At 38.9% G+C, this 21,041-nt stretch overlaps 2 protein-coding genes across 2 annotated transcripts in view; both read right to left on the reverse strand.

The window, feature by feature from the left end:
- Window positions 1-21,041, reverse strand: part of LOC307151430 (uncharacterized protein) — a 75,647-nt gene that overhangs the window by 17,645 nt on the left and 36,961 nt on the right. The window lies entirely within an intron of this gene.
- LOC307151365 (B-cell receptor CD22-like) overlaps window positions 10,144-21,041 on the reverse strand; it is a 42,980-nt gene continuing 32,082 nt past the window's right edge. The window contains exons 2-14 of the mRNA XM_079859350.1: window positions 20,149-20,215; window positions 19,697-20,044; window positions 19,350-19,598; window positions 18,566-18,820; window positions 17,912-18,169; window positions 17,565-17,819; window positions 17,243-17,485; window positions 17,079-17,160; window positions 11,293-11,338; window positions 11,061-11,141; window positions 10,851-10,910; window positions 10,609-10,668; window positions 10,144-10,455 (exon numbers count right to left, since the gene is read on the reverse strand). Coding sequence (XP_079715476.1) covers window positions 10,435-10,455; window positions 10,609-10,668; window positions 10,851-10,910; window positions 11,061-11,141; window positions 11,293-11,338; window positions 17,079-17,160; window positions 17,243-17,485; window positions 17,565-17,819; window positions 17,912-18,169; window positions 18,566-18,820; window positions 19,350-19,598; window positions 19,697-20,044; window positions 20,149-20,191 — 2,001 coding nt within the window. The 5' untranslated portion in view covers window positions 20,192-20,215 and the 3' untranslated portion in view covers window positions 10,144-10,434. The remainder of the gene's footprint in view (window positions 10,456-10,608; window positions 10,669-10,850; window positions 10,911-11,060; window positions 11,142-11,292; window positions 11,339-17,078; window positions 17,161-17,242; window positions 17,486-17,564; window positions 17,820-17,911; window positions 18,170-18,565; window positions 18,821-19,349; window positions 19,599-19,696; window positions 20,045-20,148; window positions 20,216-21,041) is intronic.

The raw sequence follows: 21,041 nt of genomic DNA on the forward strand, positions 1-21,041 counted from the left end.
TAGGTTTTATAAACAAGGCCCAGTTCGACGCCGGATTTGCAGATCGTCTAATGCTTAAGGATGGACCAGTCCCAACGATAAAGGTTCACGGTCGTGCGTTGGAACCGCAGGCGGTGAGTAAAACTGCTTCAAATGCCTGTGTGTTGTTAGCTATCGGCGCTCCGCCCACACGGCACGCCTCCAGCCGCTCGTTTTTTTCCGGAAAGACTCGGTACAGCCTATCTTTCTTTTATAAATATAATAAAACTAAAGACATAGGGCCCTATTTTAACGATCTGAAACGCAAGTGTCAAAGCGCAAAGCGCAAGTAACTTTGTGGGCGGGTCTTGGCGCTGTTGCTATTTTCCCGGCGGGATAAATGACTCTTGCGCCAGGCGCAAATCTAAAATGGGTTGGTCTGAAGTAGCTTCATTATTCATAGGTGTGGTTTGGGCGTAACGTGAAATAAACCAATCAGAGCGTCATCTCACATTCCCTTTAAGAGCAGGCGCGCTTGTTCAAAAGCGGATTCCTATTATAACGGCGGATTTGCCAGGCGCGCGCCAGGAGCGGTTCACAGCCGAGGAGAGCAACGCTCTCGTCAGGGACGTTGGGGATGGAGAAACCCACCCAAATTAACTTCGGTTAAAAAGGCGTATGATAATTTGGGTAAATGTGTAAGCTAGATGTATGCTTTTATAATAAATTGTATATCTATCTATCTATCTATCTATCGTAATAATGTATAATTTGCAAAAATGAAAACTGCTGCTTCTGTGTAGATTAGAGAATCAAAGTGTATGCGCGTTGTGCACACGCTACATTGATTATGGCCAAGCATGCGCCCTTAAAATAGCATATGAATAACATGCGCAACGCGCCACTGACTTTAAACCATTTTTTCCTGGTTAGTGGCGCAACTGTTTTCTAAACCTGCAAAATAGCATGAAGGAACGTTTGCGCTGGAACACGCCTCCTTTTTTGCGCTGAACCGCCCAGGGAGCGCAAGTTCATTCCCTAGTTTAGCGACGTGCTTCTGTGGAGGAAAAAACGCGCTTTGCGCGGGTGCAAAATAGGAATGATACATGCGTCGCTGTACAAAGTCAATTGCGCTGGGTGCAAGATAGGGCCCCTAGTGTCTGAGAGATGAAGATATTTTTGGAGATATGTAGGATGCAATACTACTCTATAGGTACTCAAGATTAACATGAGATTGACTGAAACTGAGTGTTTCACCCCCCCTTTAAAGTCGAAACATTACGAGAATAAAGTCGTAATATTTTTTTTAGTAAAGACCTGCGCTCATGAAGTCGAACTGCTTTTGACATGGATCTAAACATAATAGTAGCTTTTTACTTTTATCTGGGCTTTCAACAAAAGGAAATTCTACAGGTGCTAATCTACCAACATGGCATTACCATTTGTTTTAGGACTGTAGCGACTGCGAGGATGAACCAAACACAAACTAATCTTCTTCCAGAAGATTAATTCAAACTTTCCACATCCCGCCGAACAAAGGGGCAGATTTGGTCAGGACTTCGCATCCTCATCAATCTTGTCATGGGGTCCAGGCGCCACCAGTCTGGCTATTCAAAAGAGCCCCCCAGCACTAACGAAATAACTGGTCAATGCTAGCTTTGTTGCCGAACACTGATTGGTTAAGAGAATGACCGAGACCAAGGTCCCATGAGAGATGAACAAAACAGCTTTCAGCAGGAAATATGCATGACCTCAGATTGGAATGTCTTAGACCCCATCTTTCGTAAGGACCTCTGAATGACACAGAGTAAAATCTCTTCAAACCACGAGAACTGAGATTTTACCCATAACAATAAATAAAATCATTCCAGAACAATTCTCGATGGACTTATAATCAAACATCATGCAACTATATGATTCTATTTTGTGTCTACAATATGTGTGTTTGTCTAATATGCTTAGATTCCATATAATTCATGTAATTGTTATAACTATTAGATGTGTGAATGAAAGTGTGTACTGTTTCATATCAATGCTATCTTACGAACACAACTAGCAAGATGGCTGGAATTAAATCTGTGTAAAATGTTTCGTATTCTGATAATTAGAAATCATGCCTAAACTGTTGCATCTGGTCTCCAATTAAAGCTAGAGAACTGACACCCCCAGGGAAGACATGATTTACGACTTTGAAAACAAAGCTGCAGTCAGAACTCCCATTTGTAGGAGTAACAAACCTTTTTTTTGTTTTAAAAAACCCTTTAAAAACCCAGCGCAGAGCGTTAGTTAAGTTGGGCAGAACAAAAATGCAGCGGGAGATGAAGATCTAAATCAGACAAGTAACCATGTAGACGCGAAGAGACAAAGAACCCAAATTAAGATCAGAAGAACGGGTTCAACAGCTTTTTCAAGCCTTCTTACTACTCTCGTCTCAATTTTCTTTCTTTTCTGAGTTTTCCTTTATTTTCCGTTGTGAGTCTCGGTTCTAAGTTAAGTTTTGCAGCAAGATTTCGGTCCACGTTTCTTCTGCAAAGCCAGCTTCAACAAAGACTTTCATTCACACCACATGACTGGCCGCCCCATCTATCCAAGCACGGGGACACCAGCCAACGAACGAACTCGGGAAACCCCCGTTGACACCGACCAAAGGAATTCCCAAAAGCAAAACGAGCAAGTAACCTCCAGACTCTAAAGCTGAACTGGTGTATTTTGATATCGCTTTAATAACCTACGAAACGATAGAAAGGTTAAATTAATGTTTGATGGTTCGTTCAGGTCATGTCTTATAAGTGCATATAGAAACTTGGGATTTCATCATCTCACTCTTAAAACTCATTCTTTCCTCACTCTCTTTCTTGCTGCAACTCGTATGAATGTGTGTGTGTGGGTGTGTTTGTGTTAGATATTAGTTTTATGTGTTAGTATATAATCAATAAAGTATTGTTTGTATTTGAAAAGAGAAGTATTACTTGTGTTATGTGCTTACGAATTTATTGTCTTGAAATGTGATCTAAGTTACCTATGCTTTTACCCTTGATTTATTTCTTAATTTACTGTTGGCTGGGGATTATTCTTTCTTGGCCAGGAAGATATTATATTTCCTAGAGTTAATAATTGTTTATGCTTTCTGTTCATTGGATGAACTGATAAACTGATCATACTATTGATTCTGCTACAGTAAATTCTGAAAATAATTAAATTATTAATTATTGATATAATAATCCGTTATCAATAATAATTAATTATATTTATACGGGCGTATAAACGCTACATTTTTGTTCCCCTGATTTTAAAGTAACCCCTTGAATTTCTGTGCTCTGCCTAATCCACTGGGCTAAGGGTTCAATAAACAAAGAGAAAAGTAGTGCCAATGCTCCACAGCCCTGGCGGGTTCCTCTTTCTAATTTAATAGATTTGGATAAATCCCCGTTTATTTTAACTCTGGCAGTAGGTTTTTTGTACAGTGCACAAAATGTCTCAACCAAGTCAGAATGAAAGCCAAATGCATCCATTACTTTATATAAAAATGTCCATCGTACTGAATCAAACGCTTTTTCTGCATCCAAACTTATTTTTTCTAATTTGCATTGCCTGACATGTTTCATTATCAGAAGCGCTTTCCTAATATTGTCTTGCGTCTGTCTCTGTCTAATAAAGCCTGTCTGGTCTTTATGTATGAGTTCAGGTAACATTACCTCGAGACGTTTACATAATATGGAAGTAAATAATTTGTAATCGGTACTGAGTACACTCACGGGGTGATAGTTTCCACAGTCTAGTTTGTCTTTATTTTCTTTGGGGATAATATAAATGATGGCTTCTCTCCACAATGGAGGAATAGTCTTCGTTTCAAGTACCCCGTTAAATGCTTTCATTAATGTCGGTGCCAAGTGATCTTACATGAGTTTATACCATTCGGAATTGAATCCGTCTGCACCAGGGGCTTTTCCGTTTTTTAATCTCTTAATTGCGGATATAATTTCTTCCTTAGTAATTTTGGAGATTAGCTTCTTGTTCTGGTCATTTGTGACTTTAGGTAAATTTAGTGGAGATAAAAATGAATCAATTTCAGTAGCACTTCTTAATTGAGGCTGAGAATATAGTTTCCGATAATACTCCTCAAAACACTGTTGTATTTGTTCTAGGTTAGTTTCGGGATGTTTAATTTTGAAAATGTTTCTCTCTGCCTGTTGTTTCCTTAATCTATATGACAAAAGTTTAAGGGCTTTCCCTCCAGTATTGTAATATTGTTGCTTTGTAAAAAGAAGCTTTTTTTGAATGTCCTGTGTGTTTATTTATTTTATCTCCTTCTTTACTTCGAACATTTTTACTTTCACTGAGTCCTGTAGAGAAGATGAATGTTCTTTCTGTACTTCTTTAAGTTTAGTCTCGAGATCTAGTAATTTTTGTTTTTTCAATTTCTTTACCGTAAAAGAAATTGCAATAATTTCCCCATGAAGCACTGCTTTTAAAGCATCCCATAATATAACTGGTGAGACTGCATCATTGTCATTGTATTCCAGATAGGATTCAATTTCAAATTTCAATTTATTCATGATTTCCTTGTCATTCAGAATATTCCTATTTAATCTCCATAGAGTAGACTTTATTTTACCATTAAGGTTAAGATACAGATATACCGGATTGTGGTCCGAGAATGCACTTATTCCTATGTCACAATTTATCACACGAAACATATTTTTAAACATTAGGAATAAGTCTATTTTGGAGTAGACATTGTGCGCCCCAGAATAGTGAGTGTAATCCCGCCCTGTCGGGATAATTTCCCTCCATATATCTACTATTCCCACTTCTTTCATGAAATTATTTACTTTTTTATACATTTTTTTGGTGTCGGGTTTGCCATTTGAACTGTCCTTTTTCGGATTTAATCTAATGTTAAAATCTCCCCCACATATTAGAACGCCCTGACTCTTTGTTGTCAATGTTTCAAGTACTTGTTTGTAAAATGACCAGTCACTCCCTGGTGGAATATAGACATTGAACAGACTCACTAAGGTTCCCTCAATTTTACCAATTACCATAATGTACCTCTCCTCTTTATCTTTGTGTTCAGATATGTATTCGAAATTTACCGCACTGCACAACAAAATCGCCACTCCTCTACGTCTACCTGAGTCATGTGAGGAGAAATATTTTTGACTTCTTAACTGGGTTAAATATGCCATTTATGTAAAGTGATACAAGATTTATAGGTCTATTAAACATGTGACTGTATTAATGGTTAACCGAACAATTAGACACAGTACTCTTCCCTTTTCTGCGCAGAACAGCAGAGTATAACAAACAAAGAAACATACGCAAAATATGAACATACAGAACAACATAAAATATACCAAAATGACAAAGAGGTGACTTCCTATGTAGGGGTCTACCCTTTAGACCAGGGGTGGGCAAACTTTTTGGCTCAAGGGCCACACTGGGTTTTAAAATTTGACAGAGGGCCGGCCCAGTAGCAGATTATGAAGCACAATCTCATGAAAGTGCGTATCTATACCACAAATTTTATTTCTCGTGCCATTTATACGGCAAAAAGGTTTTTTTTTTTTTTTTTTTCGTGCATATGCTGCACTGTAAACCCCTTGGTTAGGATTAGGGGTGCGGAGTGCATGCCTATTACATGCCATAAAGTGCGTATCATATGCACGCGAAATTTGCGTATCATAAGCACTACAAATACAATTCGTGGTATTCGCACTTTCATGAGATCGGGCTGAGCAAACACATTTACGTTGTGGCAACGTCTGCGCGAAATTCAACAACTGAGAGACGACATTCTGACAATACTTTTTTTATGTTAGATATCCCCCATTTAGCATGTTATGTCTTGATGTTAATTTTTAATTAGTCAGATGTTAGATAGCCTATACTTTTTAAATATTGTTTATTCTTATTATTATTTCATGGGCCTAACAGTAAATTAGAAACAAAATACCTGCAAGTGTACACTTAGAAGAGTAAAAATGACAGAAGGTTAGGCCTACGTTAATTCACCTTTATCAAAACTGCATGGCAATTTGCACTTCCAAAAGTCATTTGTGGAAAAAAAAACCGAAATAAACGAAACAAATTTATTTTAAGAATAATAAATTAAAACATAAAAAGCAAAGGTAGATCAGAACATTTAATGAAAAAAAAAAAAACGGGTTCTGTAGCACTACATGGCAGACACGAGCGTAGTCGAAAGCCGGGCGATAACGGAATCAGTCAGGATACATCCACAAATCCAGAGGAGCTAAATAACTTATATTTAAAATAACTAAAAATAAATAGCAGACAAATCAAAGGAAAAACTCAGGTGTGCAAGCGGTTACCAAACATTTTTTTCTCTGTGAGCTTCCAAAAAAGGAAAAAACATTAACGTGCAACCAGTCTGGCTTAAGTCGCTGTCTGTTTGGTTTCCATGGTGACGCGTCATTGCTTGTTACGTGACGCACCGCAGCCACAACAGCACTGAATGAATGATGATCAGCCTTTATGTCATTTTTCCTTTTTTACATTTGTTAGCTATGGCATGCATGCAATATCTGATATTCCGATTGTCAGATATATGCAACGCAATATATAAGGCAAAGTATTGCAAGAAAAAAGGCAAAATTAATGCGATCTTAAGACAATTTTTTTAAATACTCGGCGGGCTGGATTAAACAGCCTAACGGGCCGCATGTGGCCCGCGGGCCGTAGTTTGCCCACCCCTGCTTTAGACCCTAATAGGTCCACGGGCCGTTCTAAGGCAAAACCCTTCAACTGGGTTCAATGAAGGGGGTCCTTGTTGGTTCACAGCATCTTGAAAGCTCTACCTACATAACCCATCTATTCAAAAATCACAATCTACTCACCACCGTGTCTTAATAATAACTAAAATCGCTTGGATGTTTTCCACATCACTTCGTTTCAATTTAATCCGTTGTCGTTCCTGGGGTGGTCCTCCGAAATGTGCGAAGCTTCTCCTTGTAGCTGGTGTCTCGAGTGGGGTCGTGTGTAGCCTTCGTAGCGCGCCGATTCACTCGGGTCCAGGACAACTGTTTTATCCGTTCAGTCAATGATGCCGGTGGCAGTGCTGGCATTGTTGTGATCACGTAGCCTCTTTTCACAAGATCTTTGGCTGCTTCAGTCGGTGAATCGTATATTCCGGTTCCATCTTCGTGCATCACACGTAGCCTGGCGGGGAATAGCGTTTGAAACTTAACATTATTAGCTTTCAGAACCTTCAGAATTTCCGCATATTCCTTCCGTTAAGCAATGATGGATGGTGGATAATCATGATCGAGGTTTACATGATTGTCTCTCCACTTGAATCCTCTTATTTGCCACGCTTTATGCTGCAGCATCTCCTTCACTTTAAAACTCAAAAACTTGACCACAATAGAGCGAGGCGGTGCACCAGCTGCTGGCTGAAGGCCTAGCGAGCGATGTGCCCTCTGAATTTGCAAATCAGGCATTTCTTCAGACAGTTGAAGGCCCTCACGAAGAAGTTTGTCTACAAAAGATAGCATGTTAACAGAATATTATTCTGTTTGCACGCGTCTGCTGTGGCTCTCCATTTCTGTTAGCTTCTCATCTACCCTCATATGTAGCTTTAGCCTCTCCAATGCTGCGTCTTCTGAGGTTTGTATCCGCTCTTCGGCCTTTTCGATCCGGTCTTCGGCCTCTCCCAGTCTTTTATTGAGACCCGATATGTCGCTTCTTAGTTCCTCAAATTGCTGTCTGTTCTCCTGGCGAAATTGCCTCAGTTCTTGCAAAATCTCTGCATCTGTCATCTTTTGCTAAATACTATTAGATGTTAGTAAGCCTTGATCGTCGAGGATAAAACTGTATTTCACTGCTCAAGACGCCTCAGAAAAAAATTAAATGTTCACGGTAGTGTCTTGCCCCGTCCTCTAAGTTAAACTGTATTTTATCATCTTTATAAAAGGGGCTTTTGTTCGAATTTCGCAGGTTCTATCGAGAGCTCTCTACTGTGCGACCGTCATGGCTGATGTTCCAACCAGAAGCCCTCGGTAAGATTTTTTTATGTTTTTAAAAGAAGTCTCTTCTGCTCACCAAAGTTGCATTTATTTGATTAAAAAATAATAATAAAAAAATATAATTACAATTTAAAACAGCTGTTTTCTATGTGAATATATAGTAAAGTGTAATGTATTCCTGAGATCAAAGCTGAATTTTCAGCATCATTACTCCAGTCTTCAGTGTCACATGATCCTTCAGAAATCACTCTAATATGATGATTTGATGGTCAAGAAACATATCTCATTATTATTCAATGTTGAAAAGGTTATTTACATTTTTATTTCAGGATTATTTGATGCATAGAAAGTTCAAAAGAACAACATTTATCTGAAATAGAAAGCTTTTGTAACATTACACACTACCGTTCAAAATTTTTGGGGTCAGTAGGAATTTCTATTTTGTTTTTGGGGGAAAATAAATAAAAGAAATCAATACTTTTATTCATCAAGGATTAATTAAATTGATCAAAAGTCCTATTCATCAAAGAATCCTGAAAAAAAATACACAACTGTTTTCAATATTGATAATAATAATGAATGTTTTTTGAGCATCAAATCCACATATTAGAATGATTTCTGAAGGATCATGTGACACTGAAGACTGGAGTAATGATGCTGAAAATTCAGCTTTGACCACAGGAATAAATTACGTTTTAAATATATATTTTTTTGTATTATTTTATTTTAAAAACATTAAACAAAACTTTTGACTGGTAGAGTATGCATATATATATATATATATATATATATATATATATATATATATATATATATATTAGGGCTGGGCAAGTTATCGCGTACATACATACATATACACGTGTGTGTGTGTGTGTGTGTGTGTGTGTGTGTAACTGGAGAGATGGTTACTGAGTGAAATAACTATGTTTCTAAATATGATCCATAACATTAACATTACTGTTAAAGGATTCATTTTAGTATGGCTAATGTACCTCTACATCCTTTCAAACCATTCATCAGAACACACACAAATACATGCATACGATGTACTGTGTACAGTATGTGTACATGTAAATATACTGAAATGAATCCCATTAACAGTAACCTAACGTTAATGTTATGAACATAGTTATTCCACTCAGTAACCATATCTCAAGTTTTTTTTTTTTTTTTTTACTAACCACAATGTTAATGTAATGCCGTCTCTCCAACATACATTTACAGAAATTTGCTGCAAATGGTCGTTGCTGTAACTGTATTCTACGTTATGGGAGCACCCCATTTCCCTCCAAAATTCAACACAAAATTGTATTAATGCTGTGTTTCTGCTACTCCCCAGATAAAAAAATGCTATCATATGCAAGTCATTTAAAGGTATAGTGGAGGATTTTCCCGAATTTTAGATAAGAACCGCCCTCTCCACTTTTTGAAAAAATACACATGTGCAACACTCTACCTGCTCCCGAAAGGGAACGCCTATTAAACGTGTGCACAAGCAACACATTCTCATCCTAGGGCGTCATATACTGACGCTTTTGACATTTCGTCTACATCGAACGCACATGGCACCCTTTAGCGTCAATATGAGACGCACAGAGCTTTGTTCGGTTATGGGTAGGTTTAGGTCTAGGGTAGGGTTAGAGTTAGACCGCTAAGAGGCGCCCTCTGGCCCATATCTATTTGTGTCTCATATTGACGCTAAAGGGTGCCATGTGCGTTGGATGTAGACGAAATGTCAAAAGCATCAGTATATGACGCCCTAGGATGAGAACGGGCATGCACGAGCCTAGTTCTCTTCGTGCACGCTCTGTTTACAAGTTGCTGTCGGCATGCCTCATACAAGCCTACTTTCCAAAAGAAGATTTGCATTAGATTAGAAACTTCGCGACTGAGGCATCAGTGGGAAGCCCAACCTGTGCTTTTAGCGCATGCCAGCATGTGAAATATTCTCCCAAAAACACTCTGGACTTGTTTCTTTCTTCAGAGGCCTTTCTCTTCTTGTCATACAATTCATAGACACTTTTTATCTCAAGCACTCAAGCAGTAATCCTTGAAACAATAATCTTATCTATTTCAATCTATTTTTTCTCTCTCTTGCAATCTCAGTGTAATGGCCTTTAATATTTGTTATGCTGTTATTCTAATTTATTGAATGTCAGAAAAGTGTGGAATTTTACAACTAGAGCCTTATTGTTTTCTAACTTTTATTGGAAACATGAACAATATGGATACCCAAGTTTTAAAACATTAATAGTCTCAATGAAGTAAGATTCATACATCATAAAAAAAGCATAAAGAAAAACACACTATAGTGATTACACACTTATACATAATTCGTAAACCATTTACTTTCATTATCGCACATCAATCTTTAAAATGATCGCCTGATTACTTCAGTCACACGTCATCATGGCACTCCTGTCAATCATTCAGGGCTCCTCCCACAAAGAGATGCATAAAGGCTGTAATATTTACTGTGTCCAAAACACTACAGCCTCTTCTTGTTAGGCTGAAAAAGAAAGAAAGAAAGAAAGAAAGAAAGAAAGAAAGAAAGAGAAAACATTAATATTTAAATATTTAAATAAAAGCATCAACAACATTTGTCAAGAGGAAAGGCTAATAGATTGGGTTTAGTCTCTATCTAGTGGGTATTCTTACTTACTGGAAGATTTTCATACAGAGACGAGTCCAGTTCGGGTTTACAATCATCAAGTTGAGCAGTCTTTATGAATGAAGACAAAGTAAAAACAGGAGTGTGTTATTTAAATCTCCATATACTTAGTCAATATAGATATGTTCACACTGTTCACACACTGCTTTTAAATAAAAGTATCAACAACATTTGTCAAGAGGAAAGGCTAATAGATTGGGTTTTGTCTCTATCTAGTGGGTATTTTTACTTACTAGTAGATTTTCATACAGAGGCGAGTCCAGTTCGGGTTTACAATCATCAAGTTGAGCAGCCTTTATGAATGAAGGCAAAGTAAAAACAGGAGTGTGTTAATTAAATTCCCCTATACTTAGTCAATATAGATATTTCCACACTGACATTGAGCGTTTAATTCCTTTTGGCTAAAGGTGAAGAGAGTTTAGTCTACTGTAGGAAACACTTACCGTTACATTCTCATACACAGGTTCACTCAATTCAACATCATAAGCATTGCATCTGTCATGATCAGGTCTGTAATGATTCATCTTTGCCATTAAAGAAAAAAACAGAATAAAGAGAAAATAAATAACGTCTATAAACAACTCACTAGAAAAAGTCTCTGCTACATTCAGACTTTCAATCATTTAGATACCAAATCATTTCCCTGATCAGTAAACTTCTGATAATTATTCTCACCTGAGACTCCTGTGTGTCATTTCTCTTTTTCATCCTCCTGATTCCCCTTTAAAGACAGTGATTTGACACAATTACAACCAATCAGATTCAGAAATGATTTTAAACAAAAGAAAAACTCCAAGGCACTCTCCTGGAATATTAAAAATGCCTTTATTTTATGGCATAGTCAAAAAAAAAAAAAAAAAAAACTATGCTTTTTTTGACTATGCCATAAAATAAAGGCATTTTGAATATTCCAGGAGAGTGCCTTGGAGTTTTTCTTTTGTTTAAAATCTACTCTACCTCTTCCAAAGAGCACCTCTACCAAGATAAGTGAATCCGGGAAGCGCTCCTGATCTACATGTTTTAAGATTCAGAAATGATTTGATGTTTAATACACAGATATGATTTTAACTGAAGGTATTTCTCTATAGGACATGGCACTGCCACTTTGAATGTGATGAAATCTGGTCCATCTTCAGGATTTATGGAGTAATGATTTGAGCTTCAGATTTCATTATTCAATAACTAACTGAGTAGCCGTCAGTGTGGAAAGAAAGAATGGGAAATTTTGCCTTAAGTTCACGTTCATCACGACCAGAAACGAACCTACATTAGAGGGGACCTATTATTTATTGAAGTTTCACATGCTTTTTTATTATATCCAACAAAGCAGGAAAAACAACGAAGAATAATGAATAACAGAACTGTAGTGACACACTAGATATTGGCAAATTACGATATAACAACACTCCCACTTAATTTTACAGTAGGACTAAGCCATTTCTTAGTAAATTATATTAACACACACACACAAAAAAACACAGTTTAGCCATTTAAGATCAGACTAAAGAGAATTAAATGAAACAGAGTCCAATCTCACTCCTAAGATACTCAAACTTCTGTCTCACCAATGGCTTGGTCAAGATATCTGCCTTCATGTCATCTGTGGGACAATTCTGCAGTTGTATTTGTCCATTCTGCACACATTCACAAATGTAATGGTAGCGAATGTCAATGTGCTTGGTTCTTGAATGATCAACTGGATTCTTTGTGATTGCTATTGCTCCTTGGTTGTCCTCCAGGATCACCACAGGAGTAGCATCCATTCCAAGATCACTTAGTAGTCGTCTTAGCCAGACACATTCCTGAGCTGCTTGGCTAAGTGCAACAAACTCAGCCTCTGCTGTTGAAAGAGCAACAGTTGACTGTTTCTTGCTGAGCTAACTCACCGCTCCTCCACCCAGTAAGAACACATTACCGGTTGTAGAGCGACGATCGTCCTGGTCTCCAGCCCAGTCAGCATCTGAGAAACCGACCAAAGTTCCAGACTCTGACCGCTCATACTTGAGAGTGAGTTTCAGTGTTCCCTTCAAGTACCGTAGAATTCTCTTCACCGCAGTCAGATGTGCAACACTTGGATTTGCATTGAACTTTGACACAACGCTCACTGCTTGTGCTATGTCGGGTCGTGTGGCCATCGCAGCATACGGTAGGCTACCTACCATAGACTGGTAAGTACTTGGGTTCACAGGCTTGCTGACACCATCGTTCCTTTTTAGCTTTACATTTACATCAGCTGGAGTTGCAACGGGATTTGCCTCATGCATACCATACTTTTGATGCTTTCCATCGACTCTGTGATCAGAATTAGATCATCAAAATACGCCGCTAATATCTCCAGCTCCTGTCGAGAGCTCACGAACACACACGGGTCTGATGTACTCTGTTTGAAGCCAATGTTCTTCATGAACTCTGTGAAAGTTTTACTCCAGCAGCGAGGGGACTGCTTCAGTCCATATATTGACTTCTTCCGCTTGTTCCTCTGGTTGCTCCATATATATTTCCTCATCCAGGTGTCCATTTAGAAATGCGGTTACCACATCCATCTGATGCACATGCATGTTATTCTGGACAGCGAAGGACAACCTACGAATTGAGCTAAAACGTACCACGGGTGAAAAGGTTTCATCGTAGTCGGCACCATACTTCTGTGAGTAACCCTTAGCAACAAGTCTGCACTTGTATCTCTCCACTCGTCCGTCACTATGATGCTTGACTTTAAACACCCATGTCGATCCTATGGCCTTCCGATCCTTTGGCAATTTCACTAAATCCCACTTCTTATTTTCCAGCAGTGATTCATGTTCCAAGTCAGCCGCCTCCTGCCATTCTTTTGCATTAGGACTCATCATTGCCTCTTTCAGAGTGCTTGGTTCTGCAACAAAACAAACACTTGCATAATGATCCACAGTCACCAGGTCGGCAAACTCATCATAACCATATCTCTTAGGTGGTTTTCTGATTCCGCCACCTTCTCTAGCAGTTTCATCGACAGTAGCATCGACTGGTGTTCTCTCGTCGGTTTTCACGTTAACTTCGTTCTCCGAACAAGAAATGTCCACTTCTTGTTTCAAGTCAAAGTCTGATTTGTTGAAGATCACATCCCGACGAATTAAAATCTTCTTTTTTTCTTCATCGAACAAGCGATAGCCCTTGGCATTGTTGGCATATCCCACGAAACGAAGCTTCACAGTCTTATTGCCCAGTTTTCTTCTTTCTGTGTCTAGGACATGTGCATAAGCTACGCAACCAAACACTTTCATGTGACTCACATTTGGCTGTTTGTCGCACCATCTCTGGTAGGGCATCACTTGTTTCAGTACAGATGTGGGGAGTCTGTTCTGTATGTAAGCTGCGGTCGCTAGTACAGCATCTGCCCAGTACGACTTTGGTAATTTAGCGTGAGAGAGCATGGTTCTCGCTGCTTCAATTAATGTCCTATTTTTTCCTTTCTGCAACACCATTTTGCTGAGGTGTGTGAGGTACAGTTGTCTCATGGTGGATACCTTGATCCTTCAAGTATTCTTGAAATTCTTTGGATGTGCATTATCCGTTCTTAGTCTTACCATTTTCAGTCCGCACTCATTGGATAATATTTTCTCAAATTCCTTGAATTTGCAAAGAACTTCACTCTTCTGTTTCATAAAGTATACCTTGCAACATCTAGAATAGTCATCAATAAAAGTCACAAAGTACTTTGATCCACCTACAGATTCAGTCTGCATGGGACCACAGACGTCACTATGAACCAACTGTAGTTTATGTTTGGAACGGATCTCTCCCACTGGCTTATGTGGCTTCCTAGACAGCTTGCCTTCTACACATGCTTCACAGAAGGGAACTTCTTTCTCAGCAGGAAGGTCCACTCCATTCACCAGTTTTTTAAGTTCCTTCAACTTAGTGGTGTGACCCAGTCGCTGGTGCCACAAACTGGCTGCTATTAATGCACTTGATGCACAGTGACAGACGGGCGAACTTCCCTCGTCATCCAGCTGATACAATCCATCAGATCTTTGTGTTCCCATTCCTCAAGATTAACATTTTTATAACGGATGGAACAGCGAGACTTCTTGAACTGCACCGTATTTCCTTTTTTTACAGCAGCTCCCACTAAGAAAAGATTCCCGGATAACTTGGGAACATACAGCACATCAAACATTGTGACATTTTTTACATCACTGATTTTTAATGTCATTCTTAGTTTAACGTTACCAAGTCCTAGAGCGTCAACCACTCTGCCATCACCAAGTTTCATGTAGGATTGAAAATAATCCAAGATATTTTAAATGAACAAAGATATTTGCTTGACTGTTTTTCTACCCCCTCTTCCTACCACAATGACCATTTGGAGTTCCTAAGGCACAGAGGGACTGATAGTGATCTAGGCCTGCAGGCCAAATGTTTGTACTTTGGGGGTCGATGAATTGTCACACCTTTAGTACAGTGGTGGAAGTGTAATATCTGATTGGTCAGTTTGAATGTCTCACAGTTGGGTTTTAGTCACATGGTCAAGGAAAGGATAAAGGAAGTTTGTTACTGTTGCTCTGTCTCTTTGATGCTCTGGCTATCTTCTTCTCTGGGTCCCTTTCTTGGGGCCTCCTCTTCGCGCGCTCTCTCTCTCTCTCTCTCTCTCTCTCTCTCTCTCTCTCTCTCTCTCTCTCTCTCTGGTAACATTTTTCATATATGCTGGGTACAATTAATAGTATAAGTTATCATCATCTCATCTCATATATTTTGTAACTATTTTAAGTGTAACCATAACCATAATTTGTCATTAAACCTTTTCAATTGCAACTAATGTACTAACTAGTTTTGATTTGGTATTGACTTTGAAGTGCTACATATTGCAATACAATATCATCACTATCTATAGCAATGCTCTCCCACAAATATTAAGCTATTGTAACTGCACTTATTTCCGTCGTTGGTATAAGTGGCAGTGGGTGGTAATAGACAAGAAATGTGCAGCTTTCTACTATCTTGCCAATAATGTTTCTTTAGTCATTCGGCAGTTCTTGCAGCATGAACCACTGCAGGAATTCCACCCTTACACACACTGGCAATACAACAGTGACACCTATTGGCAAATTACTATATAACAACATTATGCTCCTTTTCACAAGATGTAAAATAAATCTCTGATGTCCCCAGAGTGTGTATGTGAAGTTTTAGCTCAAAATACCCACACATATTTTTTTACAGAATGTTTAAATTGTCACTTTTTGGTGCTCAGAAAAAACGCGCTGTTTTAGTGTGTGCCCTTTAAATGCAAATAAGCTGCTGCTGCACGGCACAGGGGGCGGAGCTTCATGAGCTTGCACTCCGTCTCAGGACAATTTCATCTCACAGAATGATGATAATATCAGAAACTCTCAGTAACGGAGTTCATTTCGACCCAGAGTCGGAGAATAATGCCTACAGAGTCAGAGTGCTGTATGGAGATGGAACAGGTATAGTTTAGTAGTTTAATTACGGTTATAACGTATTTGTCATCTGCTTGTATGTATCCACTATTAATAGCCTACAAGTCTGCTGTTTCGGACCAGCTCTGAATGATGATCAAACATATACTGATGAGTTTAATAAAGTTTATTGTACATCACACAAAAGATGAAGCGTCAGTTTGAGTCCAGAAAATCACCGTAAGAGCTGAGTAAACACAGTATAAGAAGTGCCTAAGTAACGTTACATAAACGAATTTCGGTAGAGTTGAGGGAGCATTTTCATTGAAAACAAAGTAATTCCACCTCGTCTTCAGCGGCTGCCTCAGATGTCGGGAGTAAATAGAGAGAGCTATGTGGATTAATACATCCAGCCACACAACACCTACAACGCTTGGGAGACATTCTTGTCAGTGCAGCAATGGCGGATGTGTACAACTCGCTGTGAACTCGATCAGGGCGGGTCTATGTTGAAACGGCAGTGTCTGTCAACACTCGTGGGCGGGGCCTGTGGCTTTAGTGACGTCACTAAAGCTGCATTCTGAAAACAGGTTGTTGGGAGACACTGCTGATGATTTATGGGGATTAATAAAAAAGGAGTGAGTGGATTTGTATCACTATTGGCTGGTTGTATACACACACTGCCAACACACATTTATGTCCAAACAGCATGCAAAAGTGAATTTTGCACAATATGTCCCCTTTAAGTGTGTGGGTCCCAGGGAAAATTAGTTAATGAGGCCCTTCTAAAATATGTTTTTAACATAAACATAAAGTGCTAATTTTTTAATTAACAAAATGTCAATCTTCATCTTTATAGAAGAAGATACAATACATCTGATAATCTTCATATTTATGATGGACTGTCACCATAAAAACTGTACTTTGTGTGGTAGTGACAGGAACAAGCTGTTTAATCTCTATTTTATTATTTTATTAGTTCATGACGTCTCACTGAATTCACAACTTTCTAACTCAGTCATTCATTCACACACGAGAGAGTACCACAAACACACATCTTACCAAATCACTAACATCGTAATGATCACTGCAGCTCCACAAACCCCTCCAATGGATATGTATAATATCACCAGACGTCCTGCAACTGAGACAAAAGAGTAAAACGTCTGAACAGATTCATTTGAGTCACTATAGAAAGAGTAATGTAAGTATATGAGCTGCTCTACCTTTAACAGTGACAGTTACAGCGTCTGATCTCTGAGATCCATGTTGATTGTGAGCCTGACAGTAGAAGCGTCCACTCTGTAGTGCACTGAAACTCTGTCCAGATCCAACAGCTGAGGTTTCATTCTCCTTAAACCAGCTGAAGTTCAGAGCAGGAGGGTTTGAGTCACTGGTGCAGTTCAGAGTCACTGAATCTTCCTCCACTATTTCACCAGAAACAGACACTAAGACATTCTTTGGCGGGTCTAAAGCAGAAAAAAAATCACATTACTGACAATGTTTAGAGGATTTAATGTCACATTTACTGAACCATCATTAACTCACACATGACATTTAAAGTCACAGCATCAGAGTATTTCTCTCCATGTTCATTGATGGACTTGCACTTGTATTCTCCACTGTCATCAGAGCTGATCTTTGAGATGCTGTAGATTCTTCCAGATCCTACAATCGTTCCTCCTTTAATCCAGCTGATTTCTGCAGGAGGGTTTGAGTCACTGATGCAGTTCAGAGTCACTGAATCTCCCTCCACTATTACACCAGATGGACTGATGGACACTGAGACGCTCCTGGGAGGGACTAAAAAGGACAAAAAATAAAATTCATAATAAATATTACAAAATTATACATTTTGAATTTTTTAAAAAATAAACTGGTGATCATTAACTCACACATGACATTTAAAGTCACAGCATGAGAGTATTTCTCCCCATGTTTATTGATGGACTTGCACTTGTATTCTCCACTGTCATCCGAACTGATCTTTGAGATGCTGAAGATTCTTCCAGATCTTACAATCGTTCCTCCTTTAAACCAGCTGAAGTTCAGAGCAGGAGGGTTTGAGTCACTGATGCAGTTCAGAGTCACTGAATCTCCCTCCACTATTACACCAGATCCACTTATCAACACTGAGACGCTCCTGGGAGGATCTAACAAAACAAAATTGTATAATCTTTTTTTTCTGTTCTGTTTTCCCCAAAGCATTGTAAGCCTAGGTAGATTGTATAAATCACTGGTACCAATGGTCTCTACGATTGACTTTAGGCCTGTTAAATCCAACACAAATCTTATGCATGAAAATTCAGTCTTATTTTGCATGCCAAAATGTCTTTTAATACTGATGTGGAAAAAAGGCAGATGGGCTGAATGAAATGCAAATAGGTGGTGCTTACAGAAAAGAAGAAATAAGAAATAACTCTGTTACTCTGGTACCAGAAGCACAAACTTTTGTTTTAGTGTGAACAAGAACAGATCTTCAGACTCACAATGCTTCGGGAAAACACAGCCTTATTTCTACAACTGTTACCGAACCATCAATAACTCACACATGACGTTTAAAGTCACAGCATCAGAATATTTCTCTCCATGTTCATTGGTGGACTTGCACTTGTATTTTCCACTGTCATCAGAGCTGATCTTTGAGATTCTGTAGATTCTTCCTGATCCTATAATTGTTCTCCTTTTAATCCAGCTGATTTCTGCAGGAGGGTTTGAGTCACTGATGCAGTTCAGAGTCACTGAATCTCCCTCCACTATTACACCAGATGGACTGATGGACACTGAGACGCTCTTTGGAGGGTCTAAAAAGGACAAAAATTGAAACCCTAAATCATCTAATTCAAACACGATCTCCTAGTTTTAAAAAGAACAAAAAGTCAATCTGTACTTGTCACAGACTGGGTTGGTGAAAGGAGCAAGGACTCTAGTGCAGAAAACAAATGGATATTTATTAACAAAAGAAATAAAAAACTACAAACAAAAACTCCCCATGGGAGAAAACAGGACAGGCATCAGCAGGAACAGGAAACACAAGGGAACTTAGACAACACACCAGCACAGGACTGCAAACACAGGGAGACTAAATAGGAAGCAAACAAAAGAGGGTAACGGGAAAGGCAGGTGGGGCAAATGAATCAATAATCAGGTAGCAAGATGGGAGGGGCTAGACAATTGACAGGAGAGCACATGGCACAAGGAAATACATGACAAGCCATGTGCTCACAACAAACCAGACTATACCCAACGCATGACAGACCGGGAATGCCAGAGCTCTGTCACCAACACAAGATGTAACCCAAACAGAAGTGACAAAACTCTGACAGTACTCACACATGACATTGAGCTGAACCTTAGGAGAGATGTGAGTGTGTCCGTCTACAGCACAGCTATATCTGCCTGAATCCTCTCTTCTGACTGACTGCAGCAGGAGTTCATTGTTTCTGTCTCTTCTCTCAGTTAATGGCTGTGAGTTTCTGTACCAGATGAATGTTGCTCTGTCAGCCAGAGCGCAGCTGCTTTTACATCTCAGAGTGACTGAATCTCCCTCTGTCACTCTCTCAGGAGACTCCACCTGAAGATCTGAACACAACACACACATTATATCTAGTGCTGCTGTCATACACTGATTATTATTCAACATAATGCACAGAAGAAGAGATAAACCTCACCAAACTCACCAATGACAGTAAGAGTCACTCCAGGATAACCAGTATATTTTCCATCAGGTTTATCAGTGATGAATCTGAAATAGTACTTGCGTGAATCCTTCAGTGTCACATGACTCAGTCTGACGGTGCAGTTCTGCTGTTTATCTCCCAGATACTGAAGCCTCTGACTGTATTCAGGGTCATTAGACAGATCTAGAAGCTCAACACCCTGTAGTATTGGGCCTTTTGTCCAGAACACTTTCATGATCTTATATCCAGTAGGGTATTTATAAGTGCATCTCATTATCACTGTTGAGTCCTTTAGTGCACAGATGTGTGAAGGACTGTAACTCACACCCCAATCAGCACTAGAAACCCCTGAAACACAGAATTCATCTCAAACAATTTAGCAGCAGCTTGTGCATATAAAATTGCAGTATCAAATTTATCTTGAGTGTTTCTGAAGTGTTGCATTGACTAACCATGAATCATGAGAAGAACGATCAGAGGAAGAGGAGGAGCCATTCTGACTGATGTCACTATCAACACCTACAACAAATGTACAGTGGCTTATTTTTCAGCTTAATGTCTTGTCGTTTTGGTCTCACTGTTACACATTTAGTTTTTCATATTCTCATTGCATTAAAAGTTTTATCAAATATATGATATATGTGTCAGGGGGCGTGGTTCAGTGAAGTCTACAGTGGGAGAGATCTGCCTTGTCTAAATACCCACACTTATCCACACTTGTGGTCTTTGCACTTGACCACTTGTCTACTTGCATGACGTATTTCCTCTATTTGGCCCGAGTGTTTACAGAGCTTTTATTTATTATACTTTTAATACTTTGCATTTTAAAATAAACGTCTACATGTCTGTTCAGTAGTTGATATGTAACTAACAGAAGACACAAATTTAAAATTGTGGTGCTTCTACACTCTAAATAATAGTACAGTACCGTACCGTACCGTAATATTACAGTAATATTTAACTTTATTAACTTAATAAAAATCTCTGAAAATCGTTTACTTGGTTGTTTGAGTTAAACATACTAAAATAACTGACTAAAAATCCAACAGTTAAGATAAGTTTACAGTTAAGATTTTTTTACTATTGGAATCTGTTCTGGGAGCGACCTAGGCTCTTCCGTGCTGATGGCCTTCACCCCAGCAGAATCGGAGCGGCTCTTCTGTCGGACAACATCTCCAAGACGCTACACACCATATGACTAGTAAGTCAAAGTCCAAATCACACTCTTTGCTGTCCAAACTTAATTGATATAAGTACCAATGTAGAACATTATATTGAAACTGTGTCTATTCCTCGTTTAGTGAGATCAAATAATAAATCTACTGCAGGATCTAGGAAAAATCTA

The sequence above is a fragment of the Squalius cephalus genome (genome assembly GCF_949319135.1).
Source record: "Squalius cephalus genome assembly, chromosome: 2".
NCBI lineage: Eukaryota > Metazoa > Chordata > Actinopteri > Cypriniformes > Leuciscidae > Squalius > Squalius cephalus.